Genomic DNA, 16,303 nt, shown 5'->3' on the forward strand with positions numbered 1-16,303 from the left:
TCGGCCTGTAGTTGATGTACTCGCTGAAGGACATATTTGGCGCTCTTTGGCCATATCTAGCCGTTGCGCCAATATAAAACCACATTATTATTAAGGACATATATGCCGCTAAAAGGTCGCGCACGCGTACACAGCACCGTGTCGTCACCGCCTCGTCGTCAGCGTTTGTCCTGTCTCACTCTCCGTAAACGTCCTATTGGTTGCAGTTATGTCCCTCCGTCAGTGTCACTTTTCTTTTTTTCTTATTTATTTCTGTTGTGATTAACTGCATGCTGTGCAGAAACCGGCCACTACATGAGATTGGTCAAGCGGTCCGCCGACAGTTCCTTTCTCCTGTGGGGTATTCTTTCTTTCTTGCTGTCGATTCATAATGTGATCTTATCATGAGTCCGCTTGTTGTCATTGTCAACGAAAGCTGTAGACGGAAACGCGCAGCAAAAGGGGGTTGCAGTTCTGCGATTGTAACTGTATACTCTTCGAAGAGTTCCTTAAATAAACAGTTCCCGAGTAGTAGATTTACGCAGCTCCTCGAAACCACTCGAAGACCGTTTCTTGGACATGAAATACAACACAGCTACCATATATGAAAGCTACTGAGTTGCTTGAGTTCTTTCTCAATCCGTCAGGAGGTCTGCTGAAACGGCTTCTTGTGCGCTCTGCTCCTCTTTCATTTGTGGCATAAATTCAACTTGCTATAAAGTAACACGCGCTTCAGTGTTTGCATGGTGCCGCGAGCAGTATGCCCTCGTTGCTCGTGCTTCATTCCCTCGAAGTCGTGCTAGACGCTTACGCGCATACATCGTGTAGCAAGGCAGTATGAGCCCGGCACATAGTAGCGGGTTCATTGCACCGACTGATCTGCTCAGCGGTGGCGAAGGTCGCAGCCTCTGCGCTGGGAATGGAGCGGTCGCCTTTTGCAGCTCGTAAATAGTGCTGTTGTCTCTCGAACGCGCCTCGAGATGCTAGGCGTATAGAGTTGCGCGACTCTAGTTGAGACGACGAGTGATAAGCACACTGACGATCTGCCTCCGGCTAAGCGTTCTGTGAAACATTTTTTATGGGAACGAAAAAGAAACGGTATATAGAGCGCTTCTGCTCGCCATGTCGTCTGATTGAAGTCGCTCTCGCCTTCTGAGCATCACACTAATATACGAAATTAAGCAGCCGACGAGCAAATTGTGCAAGCGATTGTACAATTTGCGCGCCGCGATAGCCCTGTGGCAGTGAGCTCGAGGTCGCTGGTTCGATCCCAGCTGCGGCGGCCGCATTACAATGGGGGCCTAACTGCAAAACCGCCTGCGTACTTGCTTACACATAAGAAAGTGTACGGTAAAAAACCCCTTGTGGTCCAAATTTCCCCTAGCTACGGCATGCGTCATAATCAGATCGTGTGTTTGCAAGGCACGTAAAACCCCTGAATTTCATTTTTAATAAATTGGAGAATTGTTCGCACAGCATTTACGGGCTTTCAGTGCCGTGGATGATGTCGTGTAAATCTTTGGTCTTAGGCGTTACAAACGCCATGCATGGATCGAACAGCGCAAATGGAGACTATATAGAACGGCGAAGAAGACGACGACGACACGAGCGCTTCATGCACAGTCGGCAACGGAAGAAAACACGATAAATCTGAGCGCGCGTCCTTCAGTGCATGTATACTCGCGCGGCTTGCACCGTAAAGTTTAGGAGTACGACATCAGACACGGGCAGAATGCGCTGAAAGCTGTGCGCTGTCACGTTTTGTCCGTTGCCGTCTGTACATGGTGCTTGTACACTGTCCAACGACGCGCGTCGTCTGCCGACTGCAGGGGCGAGAGGTGGCGAAACAGAACGAAGCGGCCGGTCGCAAAAATTTATACGTGTTTCTTTGAAGCGCGTCCTCTGTCTTGGTGCATGCGACTGGCATTAAAAGTGGCGCTTGGGAAGCGAGTCATCTGGTTGCAACAACAGGCGCGTCCTTGCGACGAAGGGTTAAAGAGCACCAAGGTCGGCCTGTCTTGAACGGCTGGAGTGGGAGAGGGGGAGAGCGCGAGAGGAGGGCATCTCTCCACCGGACCTGCGACGTCCGTGACGTCGGGAGTGCAGAGCCCGCGCAGGATTATCATGGCGTCACGGCTGAGCGCGTGCGGGGCAATTACAAAAGCTCGCAACAAAGGGAAGAAGCGTCGTCGTCCTCTGGCTGGGACTGGCGAGAGTGCGCGCATGCCAACGGCCAGTTTGGGGGGGAAGGGGGGGGGGGGGGGGGGCTTTCCGACGGAGCCGAGCGGCGACGAGCCCTCGGCACCTGTGTAACGTCGCCGTCGCAACGCCGCTCTTTTGTCGTTGGCGGCACGAATAATCGCCGCCGTCGGACTTTAGTTCCCCCCTCGCCCGCCGCCGTCTTTCTGTCTTCAACGGTCGTCTCGGACACGGTGTGCCTTAATGCGCTCCAGCGACGGCGCACGGAGCCTGCGGTCGCGTATCGTCAGCGCCGCGGCTGCCTGGAATGCGGCAATTATTTCCGTCCTTAATGAAAAATTTGCGTGCTGGCGTGCCTTGCATGCGTGTCCTAACCGCGTGCGCTTGCGTGGCAGTCGCGATGGGGCTTTTTTTGCTTCTCAAGTAACTTTGCCTTAAATGTGCCCTTTTTTTCCCCCTCTTGGTGTTGCGCTCATGTTCGCTAATCGTGTGACGTACTGTTGCGAGCTAGACACGTGTACTCACCGCCGTGTTGAACAGCAGGGCACAGTTGGAATATTGCTCCTGGAGCGGCAGAAAACAACGCATATTACGGGGATCAAAGTTTATTAACCGAGCCTGTAGTGCTGTCTTTGCATGGAGAGAGGAGGCAGACAGACCACGCGCTAATATCGCCGCGAACGTGCCAAGCAGAGCTGGTTCATGAAAGCCTTTTTTCTGATCGCTTGAAGCACTTGGCAGCTGGAGTTTCTCTGGAAGGTGCGCGCCAAGGGGTTCACGGGATCGTTCACCACCACCGTGTGCGCGCCCCCCTGCTCCTTCCGAGCAGCCGCTTCCGTCGCCCTTTCGCGGAGGCGTCTCAAAAAGGCCGGCGAGAGAGCATTCCGTCGCGCGACGTGCTCCCAGGAACCGCGCGAGCAGGCCGGGGAATTCCTCCGCACGGCTCATTAGCGGCCGTGGCTTGGGACAATGGTCGCCGTGGATGCACGCGTTCCCGGAGGAACGGGGCCCGACGTGTCGTCGCCGCCGGCCCTATCTGGAGCCCCGATCTGGCGCCGTTTGCGAAGACGCGGAAGCCGCGGACGACTGACCGGCGCTCGTCCACCGCGCACCATTGTGGGCTCGTTTTGTCGCGGGGCGACAGTCGCGCTTTGCAAATGCGCGATTGTCTTCGTTAGCTGATGCGGCAAGAACAGGTCATCGAGAACGTGTCTTATGAATTTGCAAGTGCCGCTGACGGGCGACCCACATTGCGGGCACGCGTCGCCGCCTGCATGGGACGACGCGGCCTCTGCTGTGTCTATATTGGACGTTGGCAGTCGGTGCGTAGCCGGACGCGCGCGGTTGCCCGAGCCCGACGGGATCCGACGCGCGCAGTCGGACGAGCGGCGCGAGCTGCTCTCGAAAAGCCGCTTCGAAATTTCACAACCTCCGGGCAGAATCCATTCGCCCATCGGCAGAAGCACAGCGCTCTTCGCTGGCGTCCTTTGTACGTGGCGCGGTCGGTCATTATGCGGTGGCGTTACATAATGTCGCGGCTTAACCAAGGCGCCACAGAAGCTGCTCCGGAGTGCTGCCGCCGCCGCGAGGACTGAGGGTCTCTTCTCGTCGGTGCGCATCGTAACAATTTCTCACACGTAATGAATGCGTCGGCCCTGTTCTCGCTGAAGGGGTCGCCAGCGAAAGTTTTCGGTGTTTCGAAACGCCGCTTCTACGCGCTAAGTACCCGGACCATTTTCGCCTCTCTGTTTTGTGCACGAACGAGAAGTATCGTTTGGCTTTTACAAAGCTCGTGTGCAGAATATGTGAGCAACAGGGAATGAGGGAAAGCCGCGAGCTGGCCAATTGTTGCACGGGGCTTGGTACAGCACATTGGAAGACTGACAGAATGCAGCGCCTCCCGTGGCTGGCTGTTGATTCATGATGGTGGCCACGTGATGAAACGCGTGACACAGCTTGAACAAAACATTTCGTGGCATTCATATCTGCTTTTTATCAATGACGTACACCGGTCTCGATTTCGAGCAGAAATTCTTGCTTCATATCTGAAGTGCGTAGTTCGTGCTAAAGCGTCATGTCACGGTACGAAATGTACACAAGGACGTGAATCCGTTTCGAAAGGTGCGTACCCGTTTCATTCGGCGACCTGCCATTTACAACCGCCAAAATGAGCGGTAAGCATTGCCGTACGTGCGAGACTGCTGAAGACGCGCAGACAGCTATAGCTTCTGCTATCGCTGACCGTGGTTTCCATTCACTGAGTCACGCTTTGTTCCGTAGACAATACGATTTTTGCGCGTACCGTCCATGCCTGTGTAGCAAGGAGTGAGACCAGTGCTGTCGTGGCGTGGTGGAGGCCGCGTGTATACTTTCACTTGCGGCTGCGTCTTCCTGCTCTTTCGAGGAGAACTGTATAGGAAGGTCGTCAAGCGGGGACTCCTCGATCGATTTAGGCCCGGGAGGGGGGCAAGCCCACATCCGCTAAGGCGTTTCTCCTCAGAAAACACGACCGGGGGCAACGCTTCCTTGACGGCGGGGGCTTCGCTCGCAGCAAGCCGACGCTGCCGTTGGGGGCGGTGCACTCCGCGAGCGGCCCATCGCTGAAAGATTCATCTCCAGCAGCGGGTGCGTCCGCCTCGACGCAGTGGGTGCGGTATTCTGCGCGGACCAGCGGAACGCGCGCGGCCGCCGCCGAGATGTGTATATGCGCGCTTTCGTTCACTCCTTCGAATGCCAACCGCGCGCGGATTCCCCATTTCCGCCTATTGTCCCTCTATTTTCCAGATATATCTAAATGTTTCATTTCGCAAATCTCTCTGCGACGCACGCTTGCGCTGTAACTCTCGACGCTCGGAGGCGTGGTGCCTCTCTTTCTTCAGACTGTGCGCTAGTTGGAACGGCTGGTGGCACTGCTGAGCGAATATCCGCCGCTATTCACCGAGTGCGTAGGCGGTATCGTCCGCATGGCAATGCATGTTTTCTGTGCTCCTATACGTCATCATGTGAGCGCAAAAGTTCTTTTATTTTTCGTCGCAACGCACTCTTCAATGTCTTCCAACTTTCACGGATGTAAAAGCGCCGTGCTTCACGCGGGTCTTCTGCGCTAAAGACGCGCGAAGGCGGGCGACGGAAAGTCTGCCTAAACGTGCAACTCCTCTCATCCGCTATTCAACGCACCTCAAGCCTGCTCTTGCGCGGTGCCTTCGAGGAAAACGCGTGTCTCTCCGTCATAATACCCGCGCGCGCACTTTTCATTACGAGCCGCATGCTGTTGCATTAGTCCGAGCACTGCAAAGAGCGGGCGTCACAGCGCGGTGGCCACAGTTGCGTGCGAGCCGTGGAGAAGAGCGTCTCTGGTTGGCTGATTCTTTGACTTCACGCGGTGGAACAGTGGCTGCTGTCTCTCCACGCGCAAAATGGAGAGCGGTCCACCACCGCGCGTCCTTGTGCCGTCGGTCTGGACACGGACCACAGCGTCTGGTCCGTGCTCGCGCGCCTGTTCACCCGTTCGCTGTCCGGAAGCGACTGGCGTGCGAAGGGCTCCCTCAAAGCAGCTGCTGCGCGTCTCCCCGCGTTGATGGTACGCGCCCTTCCGTGACCACCACAGCCGAAGTGCCGCTGGCCGTCGACGAGCGGTGGGACGCCCGGCCTATAGCGCCCAGGCCAATCTTGGAAACTCCGTGCTCGCGTGCTTTCCTCCGGCCACTTCGTTCGAATGCGGCTCGTCCTCGCGTTTATTTGCGGTGCCAGGCGCGAGCTTATGGCGTCAGTCTTCACCCTTGGCGAGAACCGGCAGCTGCTGGCATGCACGACTGTTGCTTCACAAGGGCAAACTCAGTGACCAAGTTCAAGGTTGCGATTTTGCGCTGACTGCGGGGCGGTGTGCATTGCAAGGTCGCTTGTGCGGTCGTTCACTTTTAATGGAAACAGCTGAGTACTACCAGCGTTTCTTCTACGTTACTAAAAGTGACCGATATGACGCCTTAGGTAGAGGACTACCTGCAGGTCTTCCTTGCTAATTTAACTTGCTCTGGGCGCTTTATCTTGAAGAGTAATAAGGTGTTTTCCTCTAAAAGGGAACCATGCGTTGTAGATAGCCCGCAGTCGCTTTCGCACGCACACAGACCATATAAGTGAGATTACGCTCACAGAAACGCCTAATTACACATGCTTGCTCTCTCTCCGTGAATATACACATCATTAGGGATTTAAAAAATTGACGTCCTACGCGAATAAAATCAGTCTTACGCTGTTACTTCGAAAGTGAACACTCGAAGAAAAGAAGAAAGAAGAATTTAAAAATTAAAAGCAAAAACGAACGCCTCGGCGCGCCCTGTCCAACTTGCTTTGCTAGAAGTAACTATATACGCGATCGAATGGTAGACCGCCGGAAACGTGATACTTTCTCATTTCGCTCGACAAGTTCCTAGCACCTGAGTCCTTTTGTCCATTAATTCAAAATTGGTTGTTCTTTCAGTTCATCAATAATTAGGCCGACAAAAAAAAATACTGACTACAGATAGTATGGTTATACATTCCGGTCGAGCCAGGTTCCGCTTTCATTTTCAATGATATGTGGACGTATTGGGAGAGCTTATACAATGCAAAGGGTACGTGTTGACTCACATCGTTTCGTGATAGTGAATTATACTAAAACCGGTGAAAGGTTGCGCCTTTAACATAATAATAATAATAATAATAATAATAATAATAATAATAATAATAATAATAATAATAATAATATAACCTCTAGCAGTGCTGTGGAAAACGTAGAGAGGACTCCATGCGGTGCTCATGACGCGTGAATACTTCTCGTGACAGTCACCACACTATTGACGTAAAACGCTTTTGACTATTGATGTAAAACGACACAGCATAATGGGTCGCTTGTTAAAACCGCATGTTACGAAAGCATGCAATACTGTTAACCGGTCAGGAACGTCCTTTCTTTTGTTCGCATACTTGTGTGAAGGTTGGTAATGTACCATGACTTATGTCAGAGCTTTTTCGCTGTGCACGAAAGATAGTGCATTTTCTTATAAATGTCTAGAGCTGCAATATTTTGTTTGTTTTGTAATTCTGTTGGTCGGCCTGCTTCGAAATGTTGGAGGTGCAGTATTCTGTTGTTTTGTAATTGTGTTCATCGGCCTGCGTGCCAGTCTATAACAGAAGCAGAAACCTTTTGTCATGCTATGCCTTTAGGAGGCTGCATGCCATGTAAGCTATGTCTACATACATAGCCTGTATATTCGAGCTCCTGTAACCAGGAGCACGAATACGCTGCGCGCAGGATCAGATGATGCACTAAGAAAACTTGAATGCGTTAAATAATAAATAATAATAATAATAAAAAGCCCATGAGTTGAGAGACGCGTGAGCTAGTGATGATGGCGTCGATATCGACGCTCAGTCGGTGAACTCGCATTAGTAGAGGCTAGAGTGCACTATAGAGTGAGGCCACTACAGCTTTAAGCATTACCGTTTGCGCCGATCGACGCACGAAATCAGGCCGACTGCCAGAGAGCGACAAAACGCAATGGAGTGGCTGTATTGGCTTTTCGTTGTTGCCTATGGCCCTGTGTGACCCTCTGTTGTGCTCTCCTTGTATGCGCAGACAATGGTGAAGGTGTATGCGCGCGTACTATGCGCTGACATGGAGTACAAGACGTTGTGCATCGACGCGAACGCCTCCAGCTCCGACGTGGTGCGCCTGTTGCTGAGCAAGTTCAAGATGAAGCACCGGGACCCGAATCTCTTCTACCTCACCATGGAGGTGTGGGTGCGCAAAACTGGCATTCCCATCCGAACTATCATGGTCCTGGACGACGAGGCGCGGCCTGTGGAGCTCCAGTCATGTCATCCGAAGGGCGATTCCAAGTGAGTGCTCGTTGGAGTATACGTATACCGTGTATATGCACGAGAATGGCGAGGACACCGATTGAACTGGTTACGCCGTAGATGAAATTTACTGGAGAGTAGCATTCATTTGGCTTGTTCTATACTGATTTAGGAAGTTAAAAAAAAAAATTGCATGCACAGTTGCGCATGGTTACGCAGCGTGTGAGCGTTCAGTGTGTCACACTCACTTTCGAAATTGCGCAGTCATGACAGTCCGACTTTGAAGGCTTAGGCATGCTAAGGGATTGTAGTAAATATCCGTGAGGACAGTGCCAGAATTTCCTATTTCATTCTTTCAGTGCTTTCTTCTCTGGCTATAATGATGAAGCACTACGAAATTTTGAGCAAATACACTGCTTAAAATATGCTGATACTTCGTTGTTCCTACTAGTGATTCAACGAACGGCGTAAGCCCATTTAGAATATAGGAGGCTATACTCTTCTGCCGAAAGGTCGCTTTATACTGATATAAGACTGCGACCGAATTACCATAATAATCGTTGCAAGGGCCAGCCTAGTCGCGCTTTGTCGCGGAAAACAAACAAACAAATAAATGGATTCTTAAGCACGACTGATGCTTCAAGACTGCAAATATATATATATATATATATATATATATATATATATATATTGACTCTAGTCGCGAGTTTCAGTTACAGAATGCAGTCGAGTCACTACTGTAGTCCCCCAGACATCGTAGGAGATTAAAAGAGTCAGTTGAATCATATGTAATATAGCCACCATTAAGTTGGCTGTAGTATAGCTGATGCGCAGCATTAGAAAATATTTTGAAAGTTGCTGCTGATCATTGTGTACGTGTACGTGTGTTTTATGCATTCTAAACCATTTCTGGTTGCCTCTCTCTCTTCTTTTAAATCTGTTTCAGATTTCTCCTTCAAATGAGACGAGGAGGCCTGGTCAAAGTTTACGACAGCTGTTTAATGGCAGGTGTAAGTATCTCCTTATACTTATTTGCTGATGCCAAGGTAACGTGACCCACGTTAATGTAACGTTTTTCGCAAAAATGAAAACGATTCAGCGCGTGGCTTTTTATAGGCATGCTAGCACTCAAACTGGATTCAGGATCTTGAGATCGCAATAAATTTAAGCGTGACGTAAGCTGGTAAGGGCAGGACAACGTGTTGGAACTGCCGCTGCCATGAGCCGCACGTTTGTTAGTTGTCTTAGTTTGTTATTCAGATTATCAATTTTATGTAGAATTAGACGAATGTGTTTTTGAACATTGGTGCATATGAATGTGTGTGCATGTGTGAATGTTCTGATGAAGTCGTTTTCTTCCTCATTCACATCCCCACCTGCCTTATAGTCTCTGTACAAGAGCCTGCTGGTATCAGAACGGACAACAGCGGAAGAAGTGGTTCAGCTTGTCCTTCACTGCTACAACTCCAGTGACCGAGGATCCAAGTACTCTCTCTACGAAGTGTGCCCCATCAAAAATTGTAAGCATTCGACAGTTTTACCGTATGCATCGCGTATGTATCGGCCAGCGTCTTTCAGCGTTCTTTCCTTCTTCTTTTTCTTACTTTTTTTTGCATTCCGCATATCACGCTACTGTTCTGAATTTATATATACATGTCGTCCGAATAAGTTTCTTTTTCAGAAAATAAGGAACCTTTTTGGCGGTTTTTGAAGGAATCTTTGCGATCGCATGGGCTCTGTGGTGTGTTCATATTTCGTTTGTCGCATCGCCCTACTTAATACATTAATCAAATTTTACAGAGAATCGCTGTTAAGGGGCGCTCTACAGCCGTTTTCGTGCGGCGCTGAAGGCCGGCGTGTGACGGCATGGGCGGTATCAAAGGTTAAAGAACAGCCAGAATCCCGAATTTTCCCTTTGAAACGTATGATAGCAATAGTAATTAGTATATGGGCACTCTAGGCGAATTTCCGTCGTTGGCGTCGGTATCGCCGTGAGGTGCAGTGAAATCCCAAATGCCGTATGCTGTAGGTGCGAGGGAAAGTTTGCGAGGGTGAGCCGAGAAGGATGGTGGCTTGGTGCGGCGGCGTCTTCTAGCGTGCGCAAAGGTTGAAGGCGGGGTGAGTGCACACCGACGTTTAGCGCGCGCGAGATGGGGGAGGGGGGGGGGGGGGGGGCGGGGCTGGTATTTTGTAGCGATGCCTTATGTCTTATTCTGTAGTAGTGTTATCATCCACTGCTCACGGCCGGCTGATCCCGTTGATAACGTGAGCGGGCCGTCGCTCTAACCACTGGCAAGCGCGAAAAGCGCGAAAAGGCATCGGAAAGGCATCGCTACAAAATACCGACCCAGGGTAGCGCGCGTATCCGTTTCCACTCCGACCGCGGCTGCGCATGGGCACAGCTGAGCGCTACCGCGCGCATCTTATATGTAATCTGCGCTAGGTTCGATAGCTGATGGCCCCGCCCCGTCTGCGCTGTGTTCTCGCGCGCCTGGTTGGCGTTAAAGCGATAGACAGTACGAAGGGGAATTCGCTCGCCGCTGCAACCGCTCTTCATCACGCCAGCGTTCCAATAGCGAGCTTCCGCGGTCATCGAGTAAGATGTGTTTATGTCTGCCTGTGCGGGCGTGACACTGTGCTTTTGAATTTAGTAAGCGAATCTTAGAGCATTTCATGTAGCTAATAAAACTACTAACCTTACTGCGTATAGCTGTCAAATAATTCGCTATCGCAATCAATGATTTGCCTCTCGGGCGAAATTGATACTTTTTTTATCAATTATTATACAATAAAGGTTGCCTTACGTATACCTCACTGGAATGCACAATATACTTATTTGCGCGGTTTTTTAGCCAGTAAAGAAAAACAATTTCCCAAGTTAGGATTACCGGCTTCACGTTGGAGGTCAGCTTGGAGGCTGCGGCGGTGAACGCTGCCGGTTTCGTGCTGCAAACTCAAACGCAGCTTTGCTGCTGCGTTCGAGCGCGGTCGTGGCGGGCTGTTCTGCGTGGTGAAAGCTGACGTGGTGAAAGCTGAAGCAGTGAGAGCTGACGGCGTGGTGCTACGATGGATCCTGCGTACGAGCCGTCACTAAGAACAGCCAGCCACGACCGCGCTCGGAACGCAGCAGTAATGCTGCCCTGCAGCAGACAGCTAATACTTCCGAAGGGCGTGAGCAGTCGCTTATACAGCTTCGCTGTCTCATCATGTATCATCATGTATCAGACTGACATACAGCTGCAAATCCTAATTGCTTGTCTTCGCCTTTGTTGAGCTGTGCGGTGTTGGGTAGGCCTTAGTCTTGGAGCAGTGTTGAGCAGAGACGGTGCTGGGCAGGCCTTAGTCTTGGAGCGAGGACGAGGACGTTCTTTATGCAATGTCAAAGTCCCCCGACTGTGTAGGCCTGTTCTGCTGCGTAAACCCCCCAAACTGAGTAAAGTACTTGGGAGTGACATCTCCTGCTTTGCTCCCTCTCGTCTCTCCTTCCTTTCGCACTCTCTTCTCGATTGTGGCGCCGCCAACTTCGTTGACGGTGAAACAAACGATCTGTCGCTTTTGACTACCAGTAATCTGCGCATTACCGATGTTGTATTGTTACATATTGTGTTACTATTAAAAGTGTTTCCACCTTGACCCCCAGGGTCGGTATTTTGTAGCGATGCCTTTCCGGTGTTAATAACCTTTCGCGCTTATCGCGCTTTATCAGTGGTCAGAGCGACGGTCCGCTCGCGTTATCAACGGGATCAGCCGGCCGTGAGCGGTGGATGATAAGACTAGTATAGAATAAGTCATAAGGCATCGCTACAAAATACCGGCCCAGCATTTTGATGAGGTGTTTAGAAGGTGGTCAGTAACTTGTGGTGTCTGCTCAGGTATTGTTCCAAAAAAAAATGAGAAAGTTCAGACTAGTAAACTTTACATTTGGCATGTGTGAAAAACTAATACAAGCTAGTGGCTCATTTTCAGCATCAGGCATATCTGTCAGTTCTAATGAGCCTCAAGGTAAACAATACCTGTGGGTACCTTGCTCGTTCTTCTAACTGGAGATAATGTCTGAGACACTGCCTGTGTTGTGGTTGTTCAGTATTGTTTGCAGCTGAACTAGCAATTATCTGCTTATAGTTGCTGCTAGGGAGAAGAAAAAATGTCAGAGTTTATCACAGGGTCACTTTGAATGGCACCTAACCATTTTTCTTTGTGGCGCAATAACATTGGACATGAGCAAGCAAGAGTAATTGCATAATTGCAGACATCAGCAGCTAAGCATAATTAGTGTAAGCATAACCTTGTTAACAATTTAACTACACTGCCAACATATATATGCACTTCAATTTGTGACCTCCAAATTATATCACTTTACATTGAAGGAACATGTCATTTTGTGTTAAGCAGGTTGTGCAATATAAAGCACTTTTATTTATTCTCCTGACTTGGTGCCTTTCTTATATGTGCTGAATCAAATTTCTGTCTATTTAAATGCAGATGAAAGAGCGCTCCATTCTAATGAGCTTCCCCTGAGGATCCAACAGAGCTGGCCATCTCCAGAGCATTTTGCCTTCCACCTCAGAAGGAACCAGGAGGGCACACATCAAAAACGCCAGGTTAGCTCCACTATTATTTTCAAGCCATATGATAGAAACTAAGATGGCTTCTTTTCTTACTTTTTGTTACAGTGCATGTGAAGCCTTGTTTGGACTTAGCTCATGGTTACTAATAATCACAAAAATGACAAAAAGAGAGAGAAATGAAAGATACAGATTTTGTTCGAAATACACATACAGAGACTGCAACTGCACCTGCTTTATCACTCTGTGACAAAATCCCCGTCACTTTTTTTCCCTCCATTTTTAGAGTTACATTTTCTCAGCATGCTTATAACACTTCTTTTCAGATATTCAGTCATAAGACTAAATCTTGCTGGTCGATTGGAAGTAAACCTCTAACATTATTATGATACATATACATGTTACTTCTCAGCAGATTTTATTTATATATAATGCATGTTGAAATAGAGAATGGGTAAATGAGAAAGGACAGCTTCAGGAAATAACCATCTACATTTCACTGGTCTTACGTAATACAAATGTGTTGAAATGTCTTTGTTTGGATTCATTGCAGCTACCTTGGACATGTCAAACAGACATGACTGGTCATCTCAATTTCCGCTTGAACGTTTCAAGGAACGAGTTAAGTCCAGCAGCTATTCATTCACCTACATTGAAGCCATCGTACAACAACTACGAGAACTGCTTTTACATCTGAAATGCAGTAGTGTGATGTGTAGTTAGGAAAAAAAAATGCATGCTCCTTGAATGCGGTGCCCCACATAAGATGTGTGCAAGCAGCAAATGTCCAATCATGTGCTTTTTCACCAAATGTGTGCTTGGCCAGCATTGTTGATTTTGTTGAAATAGGCACAAGAAATTGTTTCACGTAGTCTATGGCACCTGTTCACAAGTCCAAAAGCCATGACAGACATTATTTCTGTACCAACGTGTGTCCATCATGCCGCAGAAAGAGCATTGGATATTCTCATTTTCCACAGCTCTAATAAGTGCACATGCTTCGAGGTGCCAGGTTTTCATACCGAATTCTATGTGTAGGCACAAGGGCTGTCTCGCATGTAAATTGGTTTTAAAACTTCAACTGTGCTTCCTGAATATGTTTGGTGACAGAGGGGGACCACTATTGTCTGAAAGGATGTAGCGGTTTTCTTCATCTGAGCAGTGCAGCTTTCTTTTGCATTGAACAGCTTGAAATGTAGATGTGTGCAATTAATTCCCTGACAGCATGGTCTGCTGTTTGAAGGAGATGTTCATTTTGCTTGTATAATATCATTGACCAAAGACATGTGCAAAGCATTCTGGTAAAAGGTTACATTCAGCAATTCACTGGCGCGCTGGTCAGTGTAGCATTGAAAAGAATTGTCAATTGGACTTTTACGAATTTTTATAAACAAGTACATAGGACTCCTCTTGCTACCACATGGTCACATTGACATATATGCCAGTGAATGATGCATCCCCAGAAATGTTTGCTCACAGTTGCCCGAGCATTTATATAGTTTTTATCACATTCATGTAATATATCACACAGTGTCTTGATTGCTTTGTAGATAAATGAAAATTGCAAATAAGGGCCACACATTACTCAGCCCACAGGTCATCATGTATGTCATCAGCGCCTAACATACTAGTCATGCAAGAAAGCGATAATAATGAAGGCTCGACAAAGTGTGAAATTTCAACATTTTGTAACATGCTGTTGTATTTGCTTTTCAATAGTTTTTGTTCCAACAGATGCCAGAATACGGCTCTCAAATAAAGGTTTGCATATGTGTATTCCATTTTGCTATGGTTGTTCAGTTGCAGATTGCAAGCTATATTTGTCAAACCTTTATTACAGAACCTGAAAACATTAAGAACAAGGAATTAGCAGGCTGCCTGCCTTCATACAAATTAACTTTTAGCGCAAAGTAGTTGGGTTTTATATTTTCCTTTTCTCATTTTTATTTGGCATGGCCATTGGTAGGCACACTAAAAAATTGAAGCCCATGACAATTTCCTGTGTAAATTGTTATCGCAAGTACTGCCACGGCAATGCTTCACTGGTCTGTACTTCATTTGATGGCATTGCTTTTCCTTTCCTAAACAAGTAGCACTCAGAAACTTTACCACCCTCTTTCTCATCACAATGTCTCCAAAGCTACTTGACAGTGTAAAATGGGACACCTTTTGATAATTTTTCTGGATCATAACTGCCATGGCACTCTCTATCCAGTGAGAGTAAAGAGCAATGTGCCATCATTGACGTAACCAGCACAACTTCACTGTAAAATGTATGACTACAAAGGTGAACATATTGCTCTATTTCACCTGATTATTGGTACTCCTGCACATGTGTGCAGATGTCATGTTAATCAGCTATGAGGCTCAAGACAACTATTTCTGTGTTATTCATATTCGTTTTCACTGCCCCTGTGAATATGAAGCCAAAAGTACACTAAGCATGGTTCAATTATCGAGAAGTGAGACCTCACTCAAGCCAGAGCATGTGGGCATGCTGGCCCTTCGAACTTTGTTATCTTGCATATCAGTGCAGTTTGCCCACATGAAACTTACCTGCTTACCTTTGGCTCAGTTTGCATATTCTGTTGCAGCAGCTGTCTGCCTATTCCCTGTTGAAACAGAATGAGCCTCTCCATATCAGGCACAGGAAAAACGAAGGTGCAGCCTCCAACATTTATCGGGTATCTCTATACATGTGCAGGGTTGATTGGTGTGCACTATGTTTACACTTGAGTTATGGACCTCCTGGCAGTGTACCTCATCTATGACAAAAAAAATCCTTTTATTGCATTTGACCAATTAAAATAGTGTGTGCAGCTGCTCTATGGCCTCACAGTCTCTCATGCGGTGTATTGCCTGCTACCAGAAAGGAGATGTGTAATCTGCTCTAAGTGTCCGGTGCATATGTGGATTATACGCAATGCCATAAATATTGTTGTGTATTGTGTTTACGTTTCACATGCAAGGATGCCATATTGGTGACCTTTACAGCACATTAAAGAGCCACTTCTCGATGTTGTCCTGCAATCGCAACAGCCATGTCACATGTTATCTGGACACAGTTCTTTGCATTTGCCACCCTAAAACCCAGCCCTGTACATAGGGGCCAAAGTGGTCTTGATTTGTTTGTTGCATTGATGGCATTTTGGTATTGACTGTGTTTTCAGAGTCGTTACACCTTACTCATCTGATACTGTACAGGACAGGAATGTGAAGTATGAAGCTGAATATATATTGCAATGTTCTATTTAATTCTATTTTTGAGGCACATTACAATGACCAAAGCAGAGTATAGACTATTTTATTTCTGTACATACATATTATTGTAAAATACAGCAACAATAAAATTATTGTTTCTAAGAAACTTGTATGACTCCTGTTTTCTGTGCCCATGTGCTACACTTACTTGATAACTAATGCTCGACCAAGGAAAGCTTCTGAAGTTTGTACCACATTCAAGTTTAAAATAAAAAGCAGAGTATACGTACGAATTTTGTTCAAATTGTAGGGCACAGAAAGGGATCACAGGGTTCTGTGGAAATCTGTGCTGCAAAAGTTTATTGCACAATATAGAATTTCATATGCTTTAAGAAGTGAAATGACTAAGCAGAGCTTGTTTTCTTTTTTTTTTTCTTTTTTTATTCCACCCGCACTGATTGTTGTTACCAATTGCAATCGCTGTCACTTGTTTCCATATTTCTTGGCATGCTCTGTTAGAG

General features: G+C 47.8%; 1 protein-coding gene across 2 annotated transcripts in view; it reads left to right on the forward strand.

Moving 5' to 3' along the window:
• Positions 1-15,948, forward strand: part of LOC119462075 (uncharacterized) — a 74,285-nt gene extending 58,337 nt beyond the window's left edge. For both annotated transcript variants that reach the window (XM_037723426.2, XM_037723432.2), the window contains 5 exons: positions 7,793-8,055; positions 8,963-9,026; positions 9,404-9,536; positions 12,499-12,617; positions 13,135-15,948. In XM_037723426.2, the coding sequence (XP_037579354.1) occupies positions 7,793-8,055; positions 8,963-9,026; positions 9,404-9,536; positions 12,499-12,617; positions 13,135-13,278 (723 nt within the window). In that variant the 3' untranslated portion in view covers positions 13,279-15,948. The remainder of the gene's footprint in view (positions 1-7,792; positions 8,056-8,962; positions 9,027-9,403; positions 9,537-12,498; positions 12,618-13,134) is intronic.
• Positions 15,949-16,303: the final 355 nt, after the last annotated feature.

The sequence above is a fragment of the Dermacentor silvarum genome, chromosome 1 (genome assembly GCF_013339745.2).
Source record: "Dermacentor silvarum isolate Dsil-2018 chromosome 1, BIME_Dsil_1.4, whole genome shotgun sequence".
NCBI classification, from domain to species: Eukaryota; Metazoa; Arthropoda; class Arachnida; order Ixodida; family Ixodidae; genus Dermacentor; species Dermacentor silvarum.